Raw genomic sequence first — 16,870 nt, 5'->3', positions numbered from 1 at the left:
CCATTTCAAATAATGATTAACTGCAGTCTTGACTATCATTACCCATCTGCCACAAACCTGTCCAGGAGATTTACAGGCAGATGATCATCTCCTTACATCTGTTATTGCTTTTTAAACTCACTTTCAGCTAGCTATTCTGCTAGCAGACATTCTGCTTATTCTAATATTTATGTATATATTACATAGCTATGTAGTATACACTTGGAAAGTGGTGTTTAAAAAAAAAATCAATCCATTCTTAACTGTGACCATTAAAAACACCATAACATGTACATGCTTTGTTTTAAAGCTGGAAGGTCCTACCCTTTGAAAAAAATAAAAAAGCACTTATATTTCAAGTATACTATTTGGTCTAAAGTAGCTTTATTTAGATTTTTAAGCACAAAACAAAGCATGAGAAGTCTGGAAGAAGAGGCTGAAAAGCTGGAGCACAGTTAGTGGAGTTTAATTGCAAATGGGTTAGTTGGTTTGGGCATAAAGCTCATTTTTCTCTGAGGTCAGCTCCACAACCACAGCTGGGTATGAGTACACTGACAGCATGCAGAGTGGCCACACACAAGCCAGGAAGAAAACAACCTTCAGGAAGCTTAGTAAATTGTGCAGGTTGAGCAAAGAAAACAATTTCTTTCCTAGAAGAGGACCAGAACAATTGGTTTGTGTGCCCTTCAATCAGAGGAAACACGTGGGAACTCACATTTATGCCTCTACTCATATGCCAGGATTCTGTGCATTTTAAAACTCATAAATCATTCCAAGAGGAGTAACGTGGATGCTCTTCTGGGTTTATGAAGAAGAAAACCTGGCTATGTAAACCATTTTAGAGATAAGTTGATTTATGTCTTGGCAGGAAAGAGTTATGAAATTTGCTCCAGTCCCCCAACTAAATTTAATTCTGGATTTATGTTGTTCTTACAAACATTTGCCATCTGATTTAAAATGAATAGTTAACCATTTCTTTGTCAATGCCAAAAGGTGGCAGCATTTCAGCTGCAGGCGAAGGAATTTACATACTGGGATAAGAATTTTATATATTGGGATGAGAATTTTATATATTGGGATGGCCCACACATAAGATGGAACAGAGTATAAAGGCACTGTATACACATCTGATCTACTCTGTAGGTTGACTGAAGCTCTGGTAATGAACTGAAACTGATTATAAGGTACATCATTGTTGTGTGTACTGGTCTGTTAAGAAGCTCAGATGGTCTAACAGAGGCAATACTTTTCACAGAATAAAAATAACATTGTCTAAAATGTTCACTCACGTCTCTTGAATCTGTACTGAGCAATTAGTCCCAGGCCTGCAATGATGCTAAGGTGCAGTTTGCTCATTGTGTCCCTGTATGTCAAACATGGAGGTATTTTTAAGGAAAATAAACAAAAGGATTTAAATGCATCACCCACATTTCAGGGTGGGAGAAGAGGCAGAACTGCTGAAATTCAAAACCTGCTTTATTGTTCACACGACAGAATGCAGTAAGTGATTAGTTTGCAATGCAAACTAAATCTCACAATTATTTTTGAAAGGCAGGAGTGGCATGAGTCTGAAAAAGCTTACAGTACTGCTGGAAATAAATTTCTTTTATCCTCTGAAAGGCACTCTATTTATCCAACTATAGGAAACCAAAGTAATCAGGGTCTCTAATTATCATCCAATTATGCAATTAGGCTGAAGTTATTAGAACAGCCTAATTACACACATACAAACTCAGAGTAGGATAGGAATGACCAGATGTAATTTTATCACATTCTCAAGATTCCCCTTTTTTAATCTGAAAAGCAAATACTGAAATGTAAGCCTGAGCAGTTGTGTTCATTTTTCCTCACCATGAAAATTCATAACAGGGTCAATAAAGAAAGGTTAACACAGAACTTAAAAAGTCTAGTTGAGCCTTTATAATCATCTCACAGCAGGGCAGATTAAACATAATAATGAGAGATCTACACGAACCTCCTCTGTCAAGCTATAGGGAACCTATTGTATTTTAGCCTATTCTGTGCTGCTCTATTCGAGCTTTTGTGTGTGTCCATCACTTGTATTTCTGTGCCTCCCTCTAGTGGAAAGAAGGGAGGGAAGGAGGCACAAATGCCAGCAAAATGCACTTCATTTGACTAAGAACATTCTGTTCTTGACTTATAATTAAGATGCTGCCAGGAACTTTCATTATGAACTTTGATTTTTCAATTTAGGACTTTGCCAGAAAAATAAATCTGACTTCAGCAGATACTTTCAGCTAGAGTAGATTTACGTATTCTGCTCCATCACATATGTTGGACTGACTGCTCTGAGCTCAGACTTTGAAATACTTTGATTTTTGCATGCTCTTTCTTCTAGTAAAAACATGCTTATGTTAACCACAGACTCCTGCCAAAACTAATTGTTTACCTGGGGAGATATTTTAATTTTGCAGAGGAAAAAAATAATTTTGATATTAATAAGAAAGGACTCTTGGAACCAAGTTCCTTTCAACAGAATAATGGAACATATGAATGCACTTTGTACTTTTAATTGTGGTCTTCATTCAACCACCCTCACTATGTTCAAGATTACTTTTCTCTTCTGCTCTACAGGTATTTCTGAGCTTTTAAACAAACCAAAACAAACCACAACTCCAGTTCACCCTTGTAAGGAGAAAACTTCAAAGGTGACAGTCCTTTCAGGTTTTGTTTAGGAACCTTAGCAAAAGCATTAAATACAGAAATCATTGATGTTTAATAGGAAAATACGCTTGAGAGATAAAAACCTTTTGACATCCAAAGCAACTGCACAGATGTGATACACTTTTTAAACACACGGAGCAGTTAATTGTACTGTATGATTTTTGGAACTTTGTACTTCTGAAGGCAGCTTTAAAGTGCTTTGTCCCATTCATGTCACATCCCATAGAATGAATAGTGCACATGCAATGACATCTGGAGCTGGTAAATGCACGTTTTCCCCTGCTGGGAAAATGGCTATGCTTTAAAACCAACAGGGAAGTAAAAGTAAGATGGATGTATGGCTTTTTCTGTTATGTCTTAGAAATCCCCCACATAAAGGCCAGAGCATAACCCTATTTAAGCAGGTTCTCCTAGGAAATGATGGAATTGTAGTCTCCCCCCAGACTTGAAAGATGAGACCTCAGGTTCCACACTGGCAGGCACTAAGGTACGCAGTCTCACCTGAGTGAATCCAAGTTTGATCCGTCTTTGTTTGAAAGTCTTGGCAAACTGCTCAAGCTCCTCAAGGTCACTGGGCTCCTCCAAGCTGGGAGTGTCGATTCGCTTTGGTGTTGACTGGCTCTGTGGAAGTGGCTGAATGGGGGTCGCTGCTATTGTGCGTGTTGGGGTTGCTGGCTATTGAGACAGCAAGGAAAAGATGAAAATCAGACTTAAGAGGATAATCAACAGAAATTAAATTCCTAAAAGGTATGTGATGGTTTTGTGAGAGAGGTCAGTGAATTGGACATTTCCTTCAATCTGCAAGTTCCTCCAATTTATGAACATTCCTCTCCAGAACAAGCAAATGCAATCCAGAAAACTACAATAGTATGACTGGCTTTTAAAGGTTCTGTCATAACCAGTTAAAGAAAAGTAAGAGATGTTCAATGGTAACCAACAACTTTCACTTGCTGCAGAAGCTGCTCAAAGAAAGGCTGAACACACTCTACATGATATACTTCTATCACTCATAGACTACTTGGCATTCATCCCTTTTAAAAAAATTAAAATTGAATTGGTCTTGTGAGGTGGCAGATTTTCATCAGCCCAAAAGATTCAAATCTCCCATTTAATCCTGGAAGAGTGAGCACATACAGATGCAGAAAACATGACAAGTTTCCTCCAATGCCATCTCTTGTGACTGACTCAAATCTTCAGGAAGAAAAAAGATTTACCTAGAAAACTAGATTTACCTCTAACCCTTCTGCTGATAGTTGTAACAATAAAATGAACATACTGGTGATACAACAAATTAAACAAAGGCAATCTGCAGAACAGGATTCCTTTTAGGTCACACTTTTTTCCTATATGAAGGGTAACTTTCTAGGAAGTCCATGGAAGGTTCACTATTCCTGAACACTGGCATACTATGGCATTTTGCGATGCAACTACAATAAATATCTGAAAAAAATTAGCAACTTGGAAAATCTTCACAGTATTGCACAATTCAGGCTTTATGTGCAATAAGAACACTGGAAACATGTTTTGATTGCATAGCTCTACCTCCTTGCATGCCATGATCAGCTGAGATGCAGAGACAAATCATTTACTCCAGTTAAATTCTAGTCAGCTTAGCTATGGCTCTTCCTTAAAGGAGATTTCTTGGCCCTGTGTCCTACACCCAGTTCTGAAACTCTGGACTCCTTCAGGGGAAATATGAACAGTCTCAAGTCCAGACAGCACCAGAGTATTATGCAAAGTCTATGCAAAGGTTCAGAAAAGGCTCTTCTAAAAGGAATGGCCTACATATAGCTCAGTCTTTACATAACTCCTTATGTTGCTTTCCTCCTGGGTTAGTGCAGTGTTTTGCAGTGCACAGCAGATGGTAGAGGGAGGTCAAGATCTATAATTCCATTACTTGATAAATAATATAATCATATATGATCTTTCTAGGACTGCAGATACATGTGTCACACTTACAGGTTTTTAATATTTTTTAATTTACATTAATCATAGCAGGTAATTACTGCAATATGTCTTCGCTTATTTCACCCACTTTACATAATTTATTCTTTCTTAGTAGTTTTATTTTTTTATTTTTTTTTTTTAATCCAAGAATAATCTTTAGTGGAGAATCATGCTGCTAGCTGAGGTATGAACTAGAGGTGAGACAAATTCCATTTTCCACATGGTGCATGAAAAATACTAGAGGTGGTATAATAGAAAATGTAGTTTTCTAAGACTGATAGACTCAGGCACCTTACTGCAGACTAGAAAATTCTTATATGTAACCGAGGTGGCAGGAAGATACTGTGTGATATTACATGGTATTTGAGAAACAGCATGCAGCCATGAAACTAAACTGCACAGTAAAACCCAGAGCCAAGCACAACTAAATTTACAGGCACATGCAACCTTAGAATTGCTTTTCTTATAGTCTGAAAACTTAATCACAGAGCTCTAATATTTTAATATACATCTATCAGAATATTCAAATATTTCATTTCTAACAACCTCTTCAGCTTCACAGATGGGAACTGGTAAGACTGGCAATGACTTAGCAGTGATTGCAAAGTAAGTACACTAAAATAAAAATAGATTACCACTGCAATCTTCAGAAAGAGACTTGTCAGTAATCCCCTTTTGGAGCTTTTGAAGGAGCTCACACCTTGCTCCTTTGAATTTCCAAGAGAACCTTGCAGGAAATCAAATGATGCTCTAGTGCCATTAACTCAAGATATCAATCATGAAAATTTCCAGCTAAAAACCCACTTTAGAATGTTAAAGCTGGAAAGAGACACATTGGGGTGGGAGCTACAAACCTGAACAATCTAGAAAGACAAATTTCCTATTATAGCTACAGCACCTATTCAGGTAACTAATACAAAGGGTCCATTCACTTGCCATGGTTTAAATCCCCTCAAAGCAAGTCATGAAGTGTAGGAAAAAGCCTGACCTGCGAGGCAAGGGTGATGCTTGGCTGAGACTGCAGGAGGTTGGCTTGGCTTTGCTGAGGTAGTTGCGTTAAGAGATTCTGCGCTTGCAGGAGACCTGGAGAGAGAAAAGTGTGTGTTTGGTTTATCATTCAAAAACACTAAAACATGAAATGAGGGAAAACAAAGCTCTTGCCAAATGATGGACAGTTAAAAACAAAAAAATTGAGACGTGAGCTTGCGTTTCATCCTTGCACAGAAATCTTCAGACCGGATTTTTCAGCCCCTTGCATTTCCCTAAAGTGTAAGTGGTGACAGAAGAGTAAGAGGGAGAAGTGTGTGTAAGTCTCCTCTCCAGAAAGAGTTGGTAATGATCTAGGTCATCCCAGTTCTGTGTGCAGGAACCATTTACTGCCCCTTTCAGCATGCAGAGTTTGGATACACCTCTCCTGGTAACCAAGAGCTGACCAAGAATTGCAGAACCCTGTAAAAATACTGAGCACTAATGAGATCAAATTCAACAGCTGAATACTAATCAAACCCACAAATTTGGCTTCTTGATCACCCTCCCTCCTCTCCAAACCACCCTATGCCAGCTGCCTAACAAGAAGGAAGCTTTCTGGCAGACTTAAAGACCACAGCACAAGACAGAATAAGCCTAAATAACTCCCTCCTGGGTCAAATAAAGTAGCAGTCTTTTGGAAAAGTAATTTGAATTAAAGTTTAGGTAAGATACTGAACACTGCTCAATTTTAACAAATAGAATAAACACTACACTGAATATAGAAAAACTCTGCTACTATGAAAAGGTGACAACATCAAAGAACAGTTGCAACTGATAGAACCAATATGTATAATATGCTGTCAATCTACAAATAAATTCCCTTACAGTCCACTATTTATACAGTTTATTAAGTCTCTGAGGAACTTGAGATACATGCCTGCATCTAAATATTTTAACTAGAAGCTAACAATTTTTTTTTATTTTTTTTTTATTTTTTTTTTGCATTTCTAATACAAAAATGCATCTATTGTCTATTTTTAAGGGACATAATCTTGACAAAAATAAACCTACAAATAGTCAAATGCCTTGATTTTACTGTGAAAAACGTTAATTGTTACTTTTTAGGTACCTCCTGGCTAAATCAATTTCCACTATAACAATTTAAGAACCTGACTAATTAAACTTACACTTCAATATACCTAGTCCCTAAAACCAGGGGGGAACAACAAATGGATGGAGTGCTATGCCACCATCAACTATGTACCACTTAAATTCAACATCATCAGCTGCCTGATCTACTACCTCTTAGCAGAATTAAGGCAGGGAAAACAGAATTTAGGACTTGATAAATACTGAGTGCAGAAATGGATGTTTTATGTGAGGTTAAGGCCATAAAAGATATGGAAAGAAGGATTACCATGGTTAAAAAGGAGAAAACACTCCTCAGTAAGGGATACACAAGCACAGAAGAACTATCATCTGACAGTGATACTTGATTTTTGTTTAACAAAGAGCTGAATATGTATTTCAAACAGAATGTGTTTCTATCAAGATGCTCAGGACCTACAGAATACAGCCAGCTGCTTATGTAACATAATAGCACAGCACAGACAACGATGTAAATTTACTTTGCACCACATAATCAACATGTTCCAGCTGTGTTTTTGAAAAGCCAGTGATGGAAGAGAGCTGCTCAAGGAACTTCCAAGACAGCCACCTACTAGAGCTACACATTGCTTTTCACAATGCAAGTATTTGTTCACTTGAAAGAGGATTTTAGCTGCCGAAATCTAAATACTAATTAGTGAACAGTCACCTCTAAGTGCAGAGTTTTTGACCTTAATTCAGTAATAGTGAATTTTAAACTGACAGCTTGAAAGAGGAAGGGACAAACCCATCATACTGTCACTACAGAGTGGCTGACCAACAATGAAACAAAAACCAGGCAGCTGACAGTGATGACATTTGAGTTCTAGTCTATTGGTAACACCATCGATTACAAGTTACTGACTTGTCTTATGACTGCAATCAGAGTAATTAGGACTGGCCTTTGTGACTTTTTGTCCCCAGAGACATCCCAGAGGATGTTTTTCTGGCATTAACAATTTTGCTGAAGAGCACAAGATGACTACACTCTTCCTAATTTTATTCTCACTCACACGGTCTGAAGAAATTATCATGGAATTATCAGTATAAAACAATCTGCAGATGCTTTATCTACTCTGTTTTCACATAATTTTATCCTGTGTAAGAGGTGCTGACACAAGGTGTCACAGGCAGAAACTGGAGACAGAACAAGTCAGTTCAACCTGCAGCTGACTGAAGCAATGATCAGGGGATGGGGAAAGCAGCTAGACTGTTTTGGCAACGTGTCTCTCCCCCTAAACACAGCTTTTTCAGGCAGTTGCCATGAACACACTTTGGGCACTCCTTGGCTCTCACAGGTGAGCAGCTGCAGTTGTGTTCTTTTAAGACATGACTTGAACCAGTGTAAGCTTCTCCTTCATTCCTTTTCTGACAAGAAATCGCTGAGGTCCAATATAACTTCAGTGACTTAACTTACAGAGCACATAGCACTGCCTTTTCTAAGTAAACCCACATCTTTTAGGCACCCACTGAGATCCTGGCATTTTAAACACTGCTGTTTCCTTAGATACTCACGCTGGCACCACTATTGCTTAACGTCTTTATTACCAAGAAAGCTGATGGGACAAAATATATCTTCAGCAGGCCTGTGGACAATACCAAAGACAGGGAAGTGGTCAACAGGCCAGAAGCCAGGGTCTAGACTAGCTGGACAAATTAAACCTCATGAAGATTGATGCAGGAAAATACAATGTTCTGTGTGGGAGCTGGAATAACCCTGTGCAGCCATACAGGGTAGGAACTGGCTGGCTGGAATGCGGTTCCACAGGAAAAAGTCCTGGGGGTCTTGGAAGACAGTCTGATGAACATGAACTGGCAGTGTGCCCTTTCAAGACAGCCAAACACATCCTGGGCTGTACTCACAGAAGTGCAGCCAGCAGGTCAAGGGTTGTGCTTCTCCCCCTTCATTTGGCACCTGTGGCACCACAGCTGGAGTCCTGCTGCCAGCCTTGGGTTTCCTGCTGCAAGGCACATGGCCATCCTGGATTTTGTACATCCAAGGTTCACCAGGGTGGCTAACAGGCTGCAACAGGTAAGTGAGCTGGTTTTTTCAGCCTGATGAGAAGACTAAGGTGCTATCCCCTACTGCTTTCTTCTAAGACAGAAAAGGACTCTGCTCAAGGGTACACTGTAATGAGATGCAATGGATGTCAGAACATGGAAAACTCCAGCTAGATACAGAAAAAATTTATTTTTTTTAACATGATAGCAGTCATGGGGCAGGTACTTGAAAATGTTGCAGAAACTCCATCCTTGGACAGGTTCAATTCAACTGGCTGAGGTGCTGAATAGCTGCTGTAATTGGACCTGCTTTGAACAATTTTACCTGGTCTCTAGAGGTCCCTTCCAACCCACATGATTTTTCTGAACCTGTAAAAGCTGCTATTGTACTTGTATACTTTACAGATGTTGTATTCCCAACCCCCTGCCCTGGTTTTAAGAGCCCAGTGGTATTATTGCATTAAATATGGCACACAAATCACCTATGTGGCACTCTAAAAGAATGACTGCAAGGAGGCAGATAAGCATCTATGCAGAAGTTTAGATAGTTTAGAGGTTTTTAATATTTTTTTTTTTAATAGATATAATAAACATATCTATCATCATTCAGGATTTTTCCTGTAATGTCTAAGAGTAGCATAAATAATGCTCCAAGCCAAAAAACTCTTTCTGCAAGCCAAGAGTCCCCTAGGACTGATCTGGGGTTCAGTTCTATCTAAAATTAAACAAAAGATAAAACAAACATTCAAGCACAGACTTTTTCAGCATAATTTTAAAAAAGTTGGCCCAGAAGCATAATACATAATTCATCCCAAACTGATCTCCCAAAAGAGTGAATTTTTTCATGTAAGAACTTGACTGCTTTATCTCTGCCAAAGCTGCTCACTGGAAGTCAGCTTGCAAGACAAAGCCAACGACTGCCACATGAGTGAGGTCTCAAAGTCTGCATAACATGTATGAAAGAAGAAAATAGGACTGGATTTGGCCCAGGCAACTTTACAATAAAATAAAAAAAAATCATAAAGGCAGTCTTTAATTATAAATAACAATAGCTTGAGATAGGTAGACCCAGTTTCAATGTTTATAGCTAATAAGTAGCTTGTCTTCCACATTTGCCTTTCTGGATATTTTCTTTGTAAGTACTATTTCTAAATCTCATTGTGATACAGTCTTTGCTTAGATCTTAACAACTCCTGTTTGCAAGATTTATTTATATTAAATGCAGCACGATTTCCCCCTCCATTCAGATTTTTACTGATACGATTTGTATTAGCAATATCTCACGAGTAAAAAGGTGAACAGTCACCTGATGAGGGTAATATTTTTAAGAAGCAGCTCTAATTGTTGTAAGGGATGTTAAATTGATTATTTTAGAGACAGCTCTATTAGATACAAGAACAGATACAAGAGGTATAAAGACATTACAAGGTGCTACATTCCTGCTAGTGACTTCAACAATAATATGAACAACAGTTGTGCTGAATAAGAAAACATTCCAAATTTCTATTTCTATTCCATCTCCTGCATATCTACTGAAGCTTGAAACAATTCTTTCAGTTATGATGCTATCAATTACCAGCCATGAAAAATGGGAACTTTAAAATTTGTTTCATATAAGCCCCTAAATAGCCAGAAATTGTGTGGAAAAGAAAGGTGACTACATTAGACATACGGCAGTGGATTTATGGGGAAAATTTCCTATCTGATGCTAGGAGCTATAATGTGTGTGTTGAAGAAAGATAGTAGAATAATATCCTGATTATTGATTAATATTTTAGGTATTGAATTTCCTATATTTTTTTCAGCAGTTGGATCTCAGCTCACAATGTTCAACCCCTTAAAGAATCTAAATAGAATTGCTGATAACTGCATTTCTCTGTACCCCTTCACCTCTTCAAGCAAAACATTTTTCTTGAAATGTAAAAATTATAAATAAAAGAATTTAAATAAAAATTGTAAATAAATGTAAAAAAAAATGCTTACATCTTCTACAATCTTGTTTAGGTACACTATTCTTCACTTATTTCCCTCAAAACTCTTCTCATTTAAAAACAGTGTTTCTCATTTACATGACTACATGGCATACACAAAATATGTAGCATAGTCTGCAAAGCAAGAAATTTCTTCCAGAATACATAATCTATACACAAATCTGAATTTTTATGTTCGTTATTAAATGTGTACATATAAAAAGCTCTGTACAGTACCAATGAAGCATCAAAGAAAAATATGAATGTCATTGGTTTTGAAGAAAATTCTATGCCAGTTTCTTCAGAATATTTACTATTTTATGAAGTTGACTAATGGAGCAATAGGACAAGAACAACATGGAAAAGTCAGCTGCAACAGCAAATAACAAAATAAAAATACACACTTTCTCAATATTTCTCATAAATAATAATGTGCTGTTTGAGATCTTCTAACAATAACCATGAAATACTGCAAAAAAAACATATCAAAAAGTGATATAAGGGGTATTATGACATACATGTTCCTTTATCATTGAGTGCTCATGAAGAAAATGACATCTATTCAAGCATTTCAGTTTGGAAGGTTGTCACACACTAATGGCCTATGGTCAGAATTCAGCATATACATCTTCCTACATTTTTGAGCTATTCAGTTGTCCAGGCTGCACATTACAGTAAAACATGATGTCTCTACCTACACTGAGTCACTGGTGACAGCAGTATGCAGGTCTTAAATTGTAGTGAAGAAATAATTTTGCAGAGATGGCCTTTGGAAAAGGTACTATGAAAATCTCATCTAGTACTTATTCTACTTCAGATTTTAAACAAACAAGAAAGCCTTGCTTCCCCTTCTATAATGCAAACTCATTTTGGAGGATGAATATAATTTGCTTCTCTTAGTTTTCCCTCTTGTAAAGCATCTTCAGGGGTATTTTAGAAAACCAGCAGAATTTAGCTGAAAAAATGTAGGCAGACATCAATACCAATGAGTTTTTTCAAAACAATGCTTTTGTGCTTGCTCTTTTCTTAAAAGAATTTATTAAAAAATAAAACAAGCACCTACAAGAAGAATTCCTGAACTAAATTTTAGTGGTTTGATTTTTTCTGGTACAGTATTTTAAGTTTACAAGTTCTGCTTAATTTTAAGAAAGCAGTACATCACTAAATGCTTCCATGAATAGCCTTTCAGCCATTTTCTACCGGTGCTAGTATAAAATCTCTCCTAAATCAAGTCCTATTAAAAGGAAGGTAATTTTGACTAACCCTTTATTCAAATGTGAGAGCATTCAGACAGTAAGAGCCCTTCAGTGTAATGGAAAGCCAGTTCTATCCAAGTCATAGTATGTAAGAAGGAATGATGCATGAAAAAATTGAAAGGAGCAGAAGAAAATGAGGTGCAAAGAGCTGCTTTATAGGACAGCCAGGCTCTGCAGGACTCTTCAAGCATAACAGGATTTGCCTTCTGAGCAAGAATCTTTGGATTACCAGACCTGAACAACTGAGTAGAGTTCATGTAGAAGAGAAAAGGGGGAAAAAAGGCCACTGGAGTATATCAGCATAAGAAGCCATGGCTAAATGCAGTTTTCCGTGGGCATCAACAAATGGGGTGCAATCAGCACCGTGATGCATTGCAGCCTGAACACATCAGTCCTCAGAACAAAGCTGCTGTACAACTTCACTGCTCTCACACAGCACCACCTACCACTGCCTTGTCTGTCTTTGGCATATAAGTCATACCCAGTGCATTGCCAAAATATTATTATAAGAGCTGTTACACAAATCCAGCATTCTAGTTCTTTTCCCAAGGTATTAAGAATTATTTCAGTTTATGACAAAATTCACTGTACCCTCTTTAGGCTTAAGTACTTCTCCAGACTCCCACAAGGACTTTTGATTTTGCAATCTATTTCCAGTCTGTCCTGCTTTTGACTGAGATAGAGTTAAATCTTCTTCTTAATAGCTGGTACAGTGTTGTGATTTGGATTTTGGATGAGAACAGTGCTGATAACACACTGATGTCTTAGTTATAGTTATTGCCAAGCAGTATTTAGAGTCAAGGAGTTTTCAGCTTCTCACACATCCAACCAACAAGCAGGCTGGGAGGCACAAGAAGCTGGGGTGGGACAGAGCCATGACAGCTGACCCAAACTGGCCACAGGGATATTCCACACCACGTCTTCTCATGCTCAGGATATAAACCTAGAAGGGAAAAGCTGGCTGGGAGAAGGCTGGGCACTGCTATGAACCACCTGAGTTTCACTTTCTCCCCTAAAAAACGCTATGTATGGTTGGCTTTTGTGGCAAGGAGCACTTACCCTGCTGCCCCTGCGGCGTTTGTGAGATGATGAACTGTGCTGGCTGCAAGTTGGTTGTTGGATGCACCAACACAAACTGTTGCAGGTTGAGATTCTGCTGCTGAAGCTGCTGCAAGTGCTGCAAATCCTTAAGGAAACGGGAAGGGGGGGAAAAAAAAAACAACAAAGAAGACAAAAAATGAAAAAAAAAAATTAAAAATGAAAAAAAAAAGAGGAAACAAAATAAAAAGAAAAAGAAAAAAGAAGAAAAGAAAGAGCTGTGTGTTAGACATTTAAGTCAGCAATGATTCCCAATATAAGATTTCCTATCAGCCAGCTACACTCTAACATTTAGAGATAAAAATGGATGTCAAACACAGCAGAAGTCTTGCTACTGAATATCCTTTAGAACAGCAATTTGAATTTCATTCTCATTCATAAAGCCAAACTTACTTACTAAATAACCCAGCAAAGCATATCCAGAACTATTTTGCTTTAAAATCAAATCAAAACAAAACAAACAAACAAATCAATCTCCCTTACCCCAAATTCAGGAGTTTTTAAATACTTTAGACTTATCAGAACAAAGATCTCTCAAACTTATTTTTGAGGATGGAACTCTGCTACAGATCAAGCATATTAGCTGGGAGCTTTTTTTTTGTAACAGTCCCAATTACCATTTGAATCAAGAACAGGAAAGCAAAATATTCCTTGTTTGTACTCTGGTTGTTCAGTTTAAATTTCAGAAAGTAGCTAACTCAATTAGTAAATATATTTGATTTGTTCTGAAATAAATTGCAATAAGCTTAATAGATATGACTATAATGAAAGATTAAAAGGAATAATCCAAAACACTGCATTATTGTAGAACCCTACTTTTATGTATTTAAACCATTTAGGACTATTAATATTCCATAATTAAATGACAGGTCTCAATGTAAAATGTTAATCTCTGAGAAACTGAGTTTTCAAGAAAAAATGCTTCAAGTTGACATTCAGCTTGAGAGTGAAAACAGAGAACTGTTTTAAAATACTGTTCCCCCTAACTAGCCTTTTTCTTTTCATCTCCAAAAGAGGACAATAACAAGAGCAACTGAAATTTCAAAAACACGCTGTGAAGTCAGCCAATATAACAGTGGTAATCCATGAAAACTATCTAAACACACTTATCGGATTTTTCCATCTTTCCAGGAAGAATCTGTTTCAAAATACTCACCAAACAGGTGGGGAAAAGCCTGAATGAAAGAAATACTTCCCACACTTGCAACCTCTCATTACACAAACCAAACCAAGCAGACAAGAAGATTCCCCCAAAGCTCTGTTTGCAGATAAACCATGTTCAGGTGCAGTGGTGCCAGAAACAGTGCCTGCTGTGCTGCTGGGAGCTGCTCATCACACAGCCCCAAACACACCCGAGTTGAAGTGAACCAGACAAACAAAGAGCTGCTTCTTAAGCTGCTCCTTGCACTGATGCAGGTTACTGAGCACTCCCACCATGTGCTCAGCCAGAGGATGGGACAGGCCACTAACTGTCAGCAGTGGATTTGGAGATGAGAAGTCGAGACAGACTGACAAGGAGAACTTCTTTCTTACACAATGCTGATATCTGTGACCTTATACTGTTTTAAATCTGTTAAAACTGTAACCTGGAAGTTGCAGCAATCTCCTTCTGGAGATGAGGGGTGAGGAATGTCAGAAAGGAAGACGAGGCAGGGGAAAAAATAGGGAGTCCACTGATTTATGAGACCACAGACAGGCATTATAAGAAAACCACTACTTAACCTGCATTACACAGACACTGGCCATCAATCACTTGGGCTACTTAGCCCTGTTAAGTCAAAAGCATGCAGTGTAATAATATGGTAGACGGACACCAGCTGGATTGACCAAACAATGCTCTTTAAGAAACCGAAACTTTCATGTTATAAAAGAATGGTAAAATTTTAAAAAGTGCCCGTGAGCAAAAAAGTCAATAGTATTGTTTGCTTTCAGAAAATCAGAAAATTGCAGAAATAATGCAATCATTCCTATGAAAACAAGGCACATTTCCTTCTTGAGAGAGAGAAATAACTGCTCCAGTTCTATCATGGAAATCCATGTTTCTTATGACTTCATATCCTAATATCACATTGGTCAGAACTGCTACCAAAACCTCTTACTCAACATGACATGGATCTCCACTCATTTATTCACTGATTTTCAATGCTCAGCTGGTTACCTCTGCAGATTGTGCTGACCCTCCAGCTCAGAGGGGGCTCATGCTGGAATGGATGGGAGGACTGGATGCAGTTGAAAACAGAAATGGAAAGAGATGGGCAAGCTGACTCAGGCTGTGAACACTGGGAAGAGGAAATGGAAATAAAGAGAGGCTTCAGGATGAAAATAGAGGTAGATAAGAGAAAAAAACAAAAACACAAAAAGAAGATTTGGGAAGACACTGTAGAAGAAAAAAGTACCAATGGAAAAACAGATAGGTTAAGGACCTCTCCCAATCAAAAGCAAACAAATGAAATCACCCCAAATGACCAAGTAGATCTCAGATGATTTGAAGCACCCCCACAGGAGATGGACTTACATGCAAGAAAGAATACAAAGAAATGGTGGAAGTGTATCTGTAATATCAAAGGAGGAGAGCTTTTTGTTTAAGACTATAGTATTCATAACACTGGCTACCCAGCTAAGACATGACAGCTCTTATCATCAGGCTCTTACACTTTAATATGAGAAAACTGTTTTTAAATTGAGGCCTCAGGGATAACTGATATAAGCAATCTTATTCTGTGCATCTGCCTTGGTAAATGGTATGTTGGCTAAGTCTTGTTTAAATACAGAAATATAATTCTGCAACACAAAATGAAAATGATACCTCCAAGGCTAATCACTCCTAAATAGACCTACCAGCCCCTCAAATGCATTTGAAATCCAACTTTATTTCCACCTTGGGAAAGTTTTATTATTTAGTTAATTATACCATTACAATAAATCTCCCAATAGCAACCACATGAACAAAGCTGACACTGTTTTCTTATACTGATCTTTTTTCCCTCAGTGTTAAAAAATCTGTATGCTAGCACAAGCACATAGAAAGAGATGGAAAGACTTTCAGGGAGACATGCATGTCTTCTGGTGCTGCCTAGTAATTTAGAAAGATCAAAACAATCCAAGTCCTATCCCAGCAAAATAATCTGTCAAGTGCTATGTCTTGCTGTGAGGAAGATTTTTTTGTTTAAGAAAAAAATAATTTAAATAAATTTCTAAATTCAATGCCATTATTTCCAATTACAGCTTCAGCATAAACTTAAGCATCTGTGTCATTCTGAGATTTACATCATGTAAGTACAGAGCATAGATCCTGAAAACAAGGAAGTTTATGAAGAACCCCAAAAGCTGATACACACCTATTTAGTGTCGATTCAGGAGCAGCACAAGCTCCTCACCAGGCTGCTGCAGCAGATACCTTATGTGAACTGCAGTGCATATTAAAGAAGTCATGCTTTTGCAATTAGTTAATTAAAATAAATATGGTAATCCCCCTGCTGCAGAGACCTGTCAGTTAATCAATTATTCAAAAATCATCAATTAAAACAAACATTCAGCTATTTGTATAATCAGCTATATGTTTACAATAGCAACACAAACAAAGCTGAGCACTGCTTACAAATCCTTGCCAAGAGGGATCAAAAAGCATGGTGCTATCTACCTATGAACCTAGATGGTAGATGTTTTCCATAAGTACCTCAAGCTATATCCAACACCTGCACAATTTATGCCCTGCACTTTCATCATAAGGAGCAGTTAACAAGCTCCTTTATGAATCAAAATAACCTATCCTAATAAAGACATTAATTGTAAAGTCAAACATTTAAGTAATTTGAAACA

At 37.7% G+C, this 16,870-nt stretch overlaps 1 protein-coding gene across 6 annotated transcripts in view; it reads right to left on the bottom strand.

Moving 5' to 3' along the window:
- POU2F1 (POU class 2 homeobox 1) overlaps positions 1-16,870 on the bottom strand; it is a 47,025-nt gene that overhangs the window by 10,007 nt on the left and 20,148 nt on the right. For 4 of the 6 annotated variants that reach the window (XM_033518712.1, XM_015636859.3, XM_033518719.1 and 1 more), the window contains 3 exons: positions 13,013-13,139; positions 5,600-5,694; positions 3,166-3,339 (listed from right to left, as the gene is read on the bottom strand). In XM_033518712.1, coding sequence (XP_033374603.1) covers positions 3,166-3,339; positions 5,600-5,694; positions 13,013-13,139 — 396 coding nt within the window. The remainder of the gene's footprint in view (positions 1-3,165; positions 3,340-5,599; positions 5,695-13,012; positions 13,140-16,870) is intronic. The other 2 variants (XM_033518709.1, XM_033518727.1) reach the window with 1 other exon arrangement.

The sequence above is a fragment of the Parus major genome, chromosome 1 (genome assembly GCF_001522545.3).
Source record: "Parus major isolate Abel chromosome 1, Parus_major1.1, whole genome shotgun sequence".
Classification (NCBI taxonomy): domain Eukaryota; kingdom Metazoa; phylum Chordata; class Aves; order Passeriformes; family Paridae; genus Parus; species Parus major.
The sequence above is the reverse complement of the archived record's forward strand: the minus strand, read 5'-3'. Positions and strand labels throughout refer to the sequence as shown.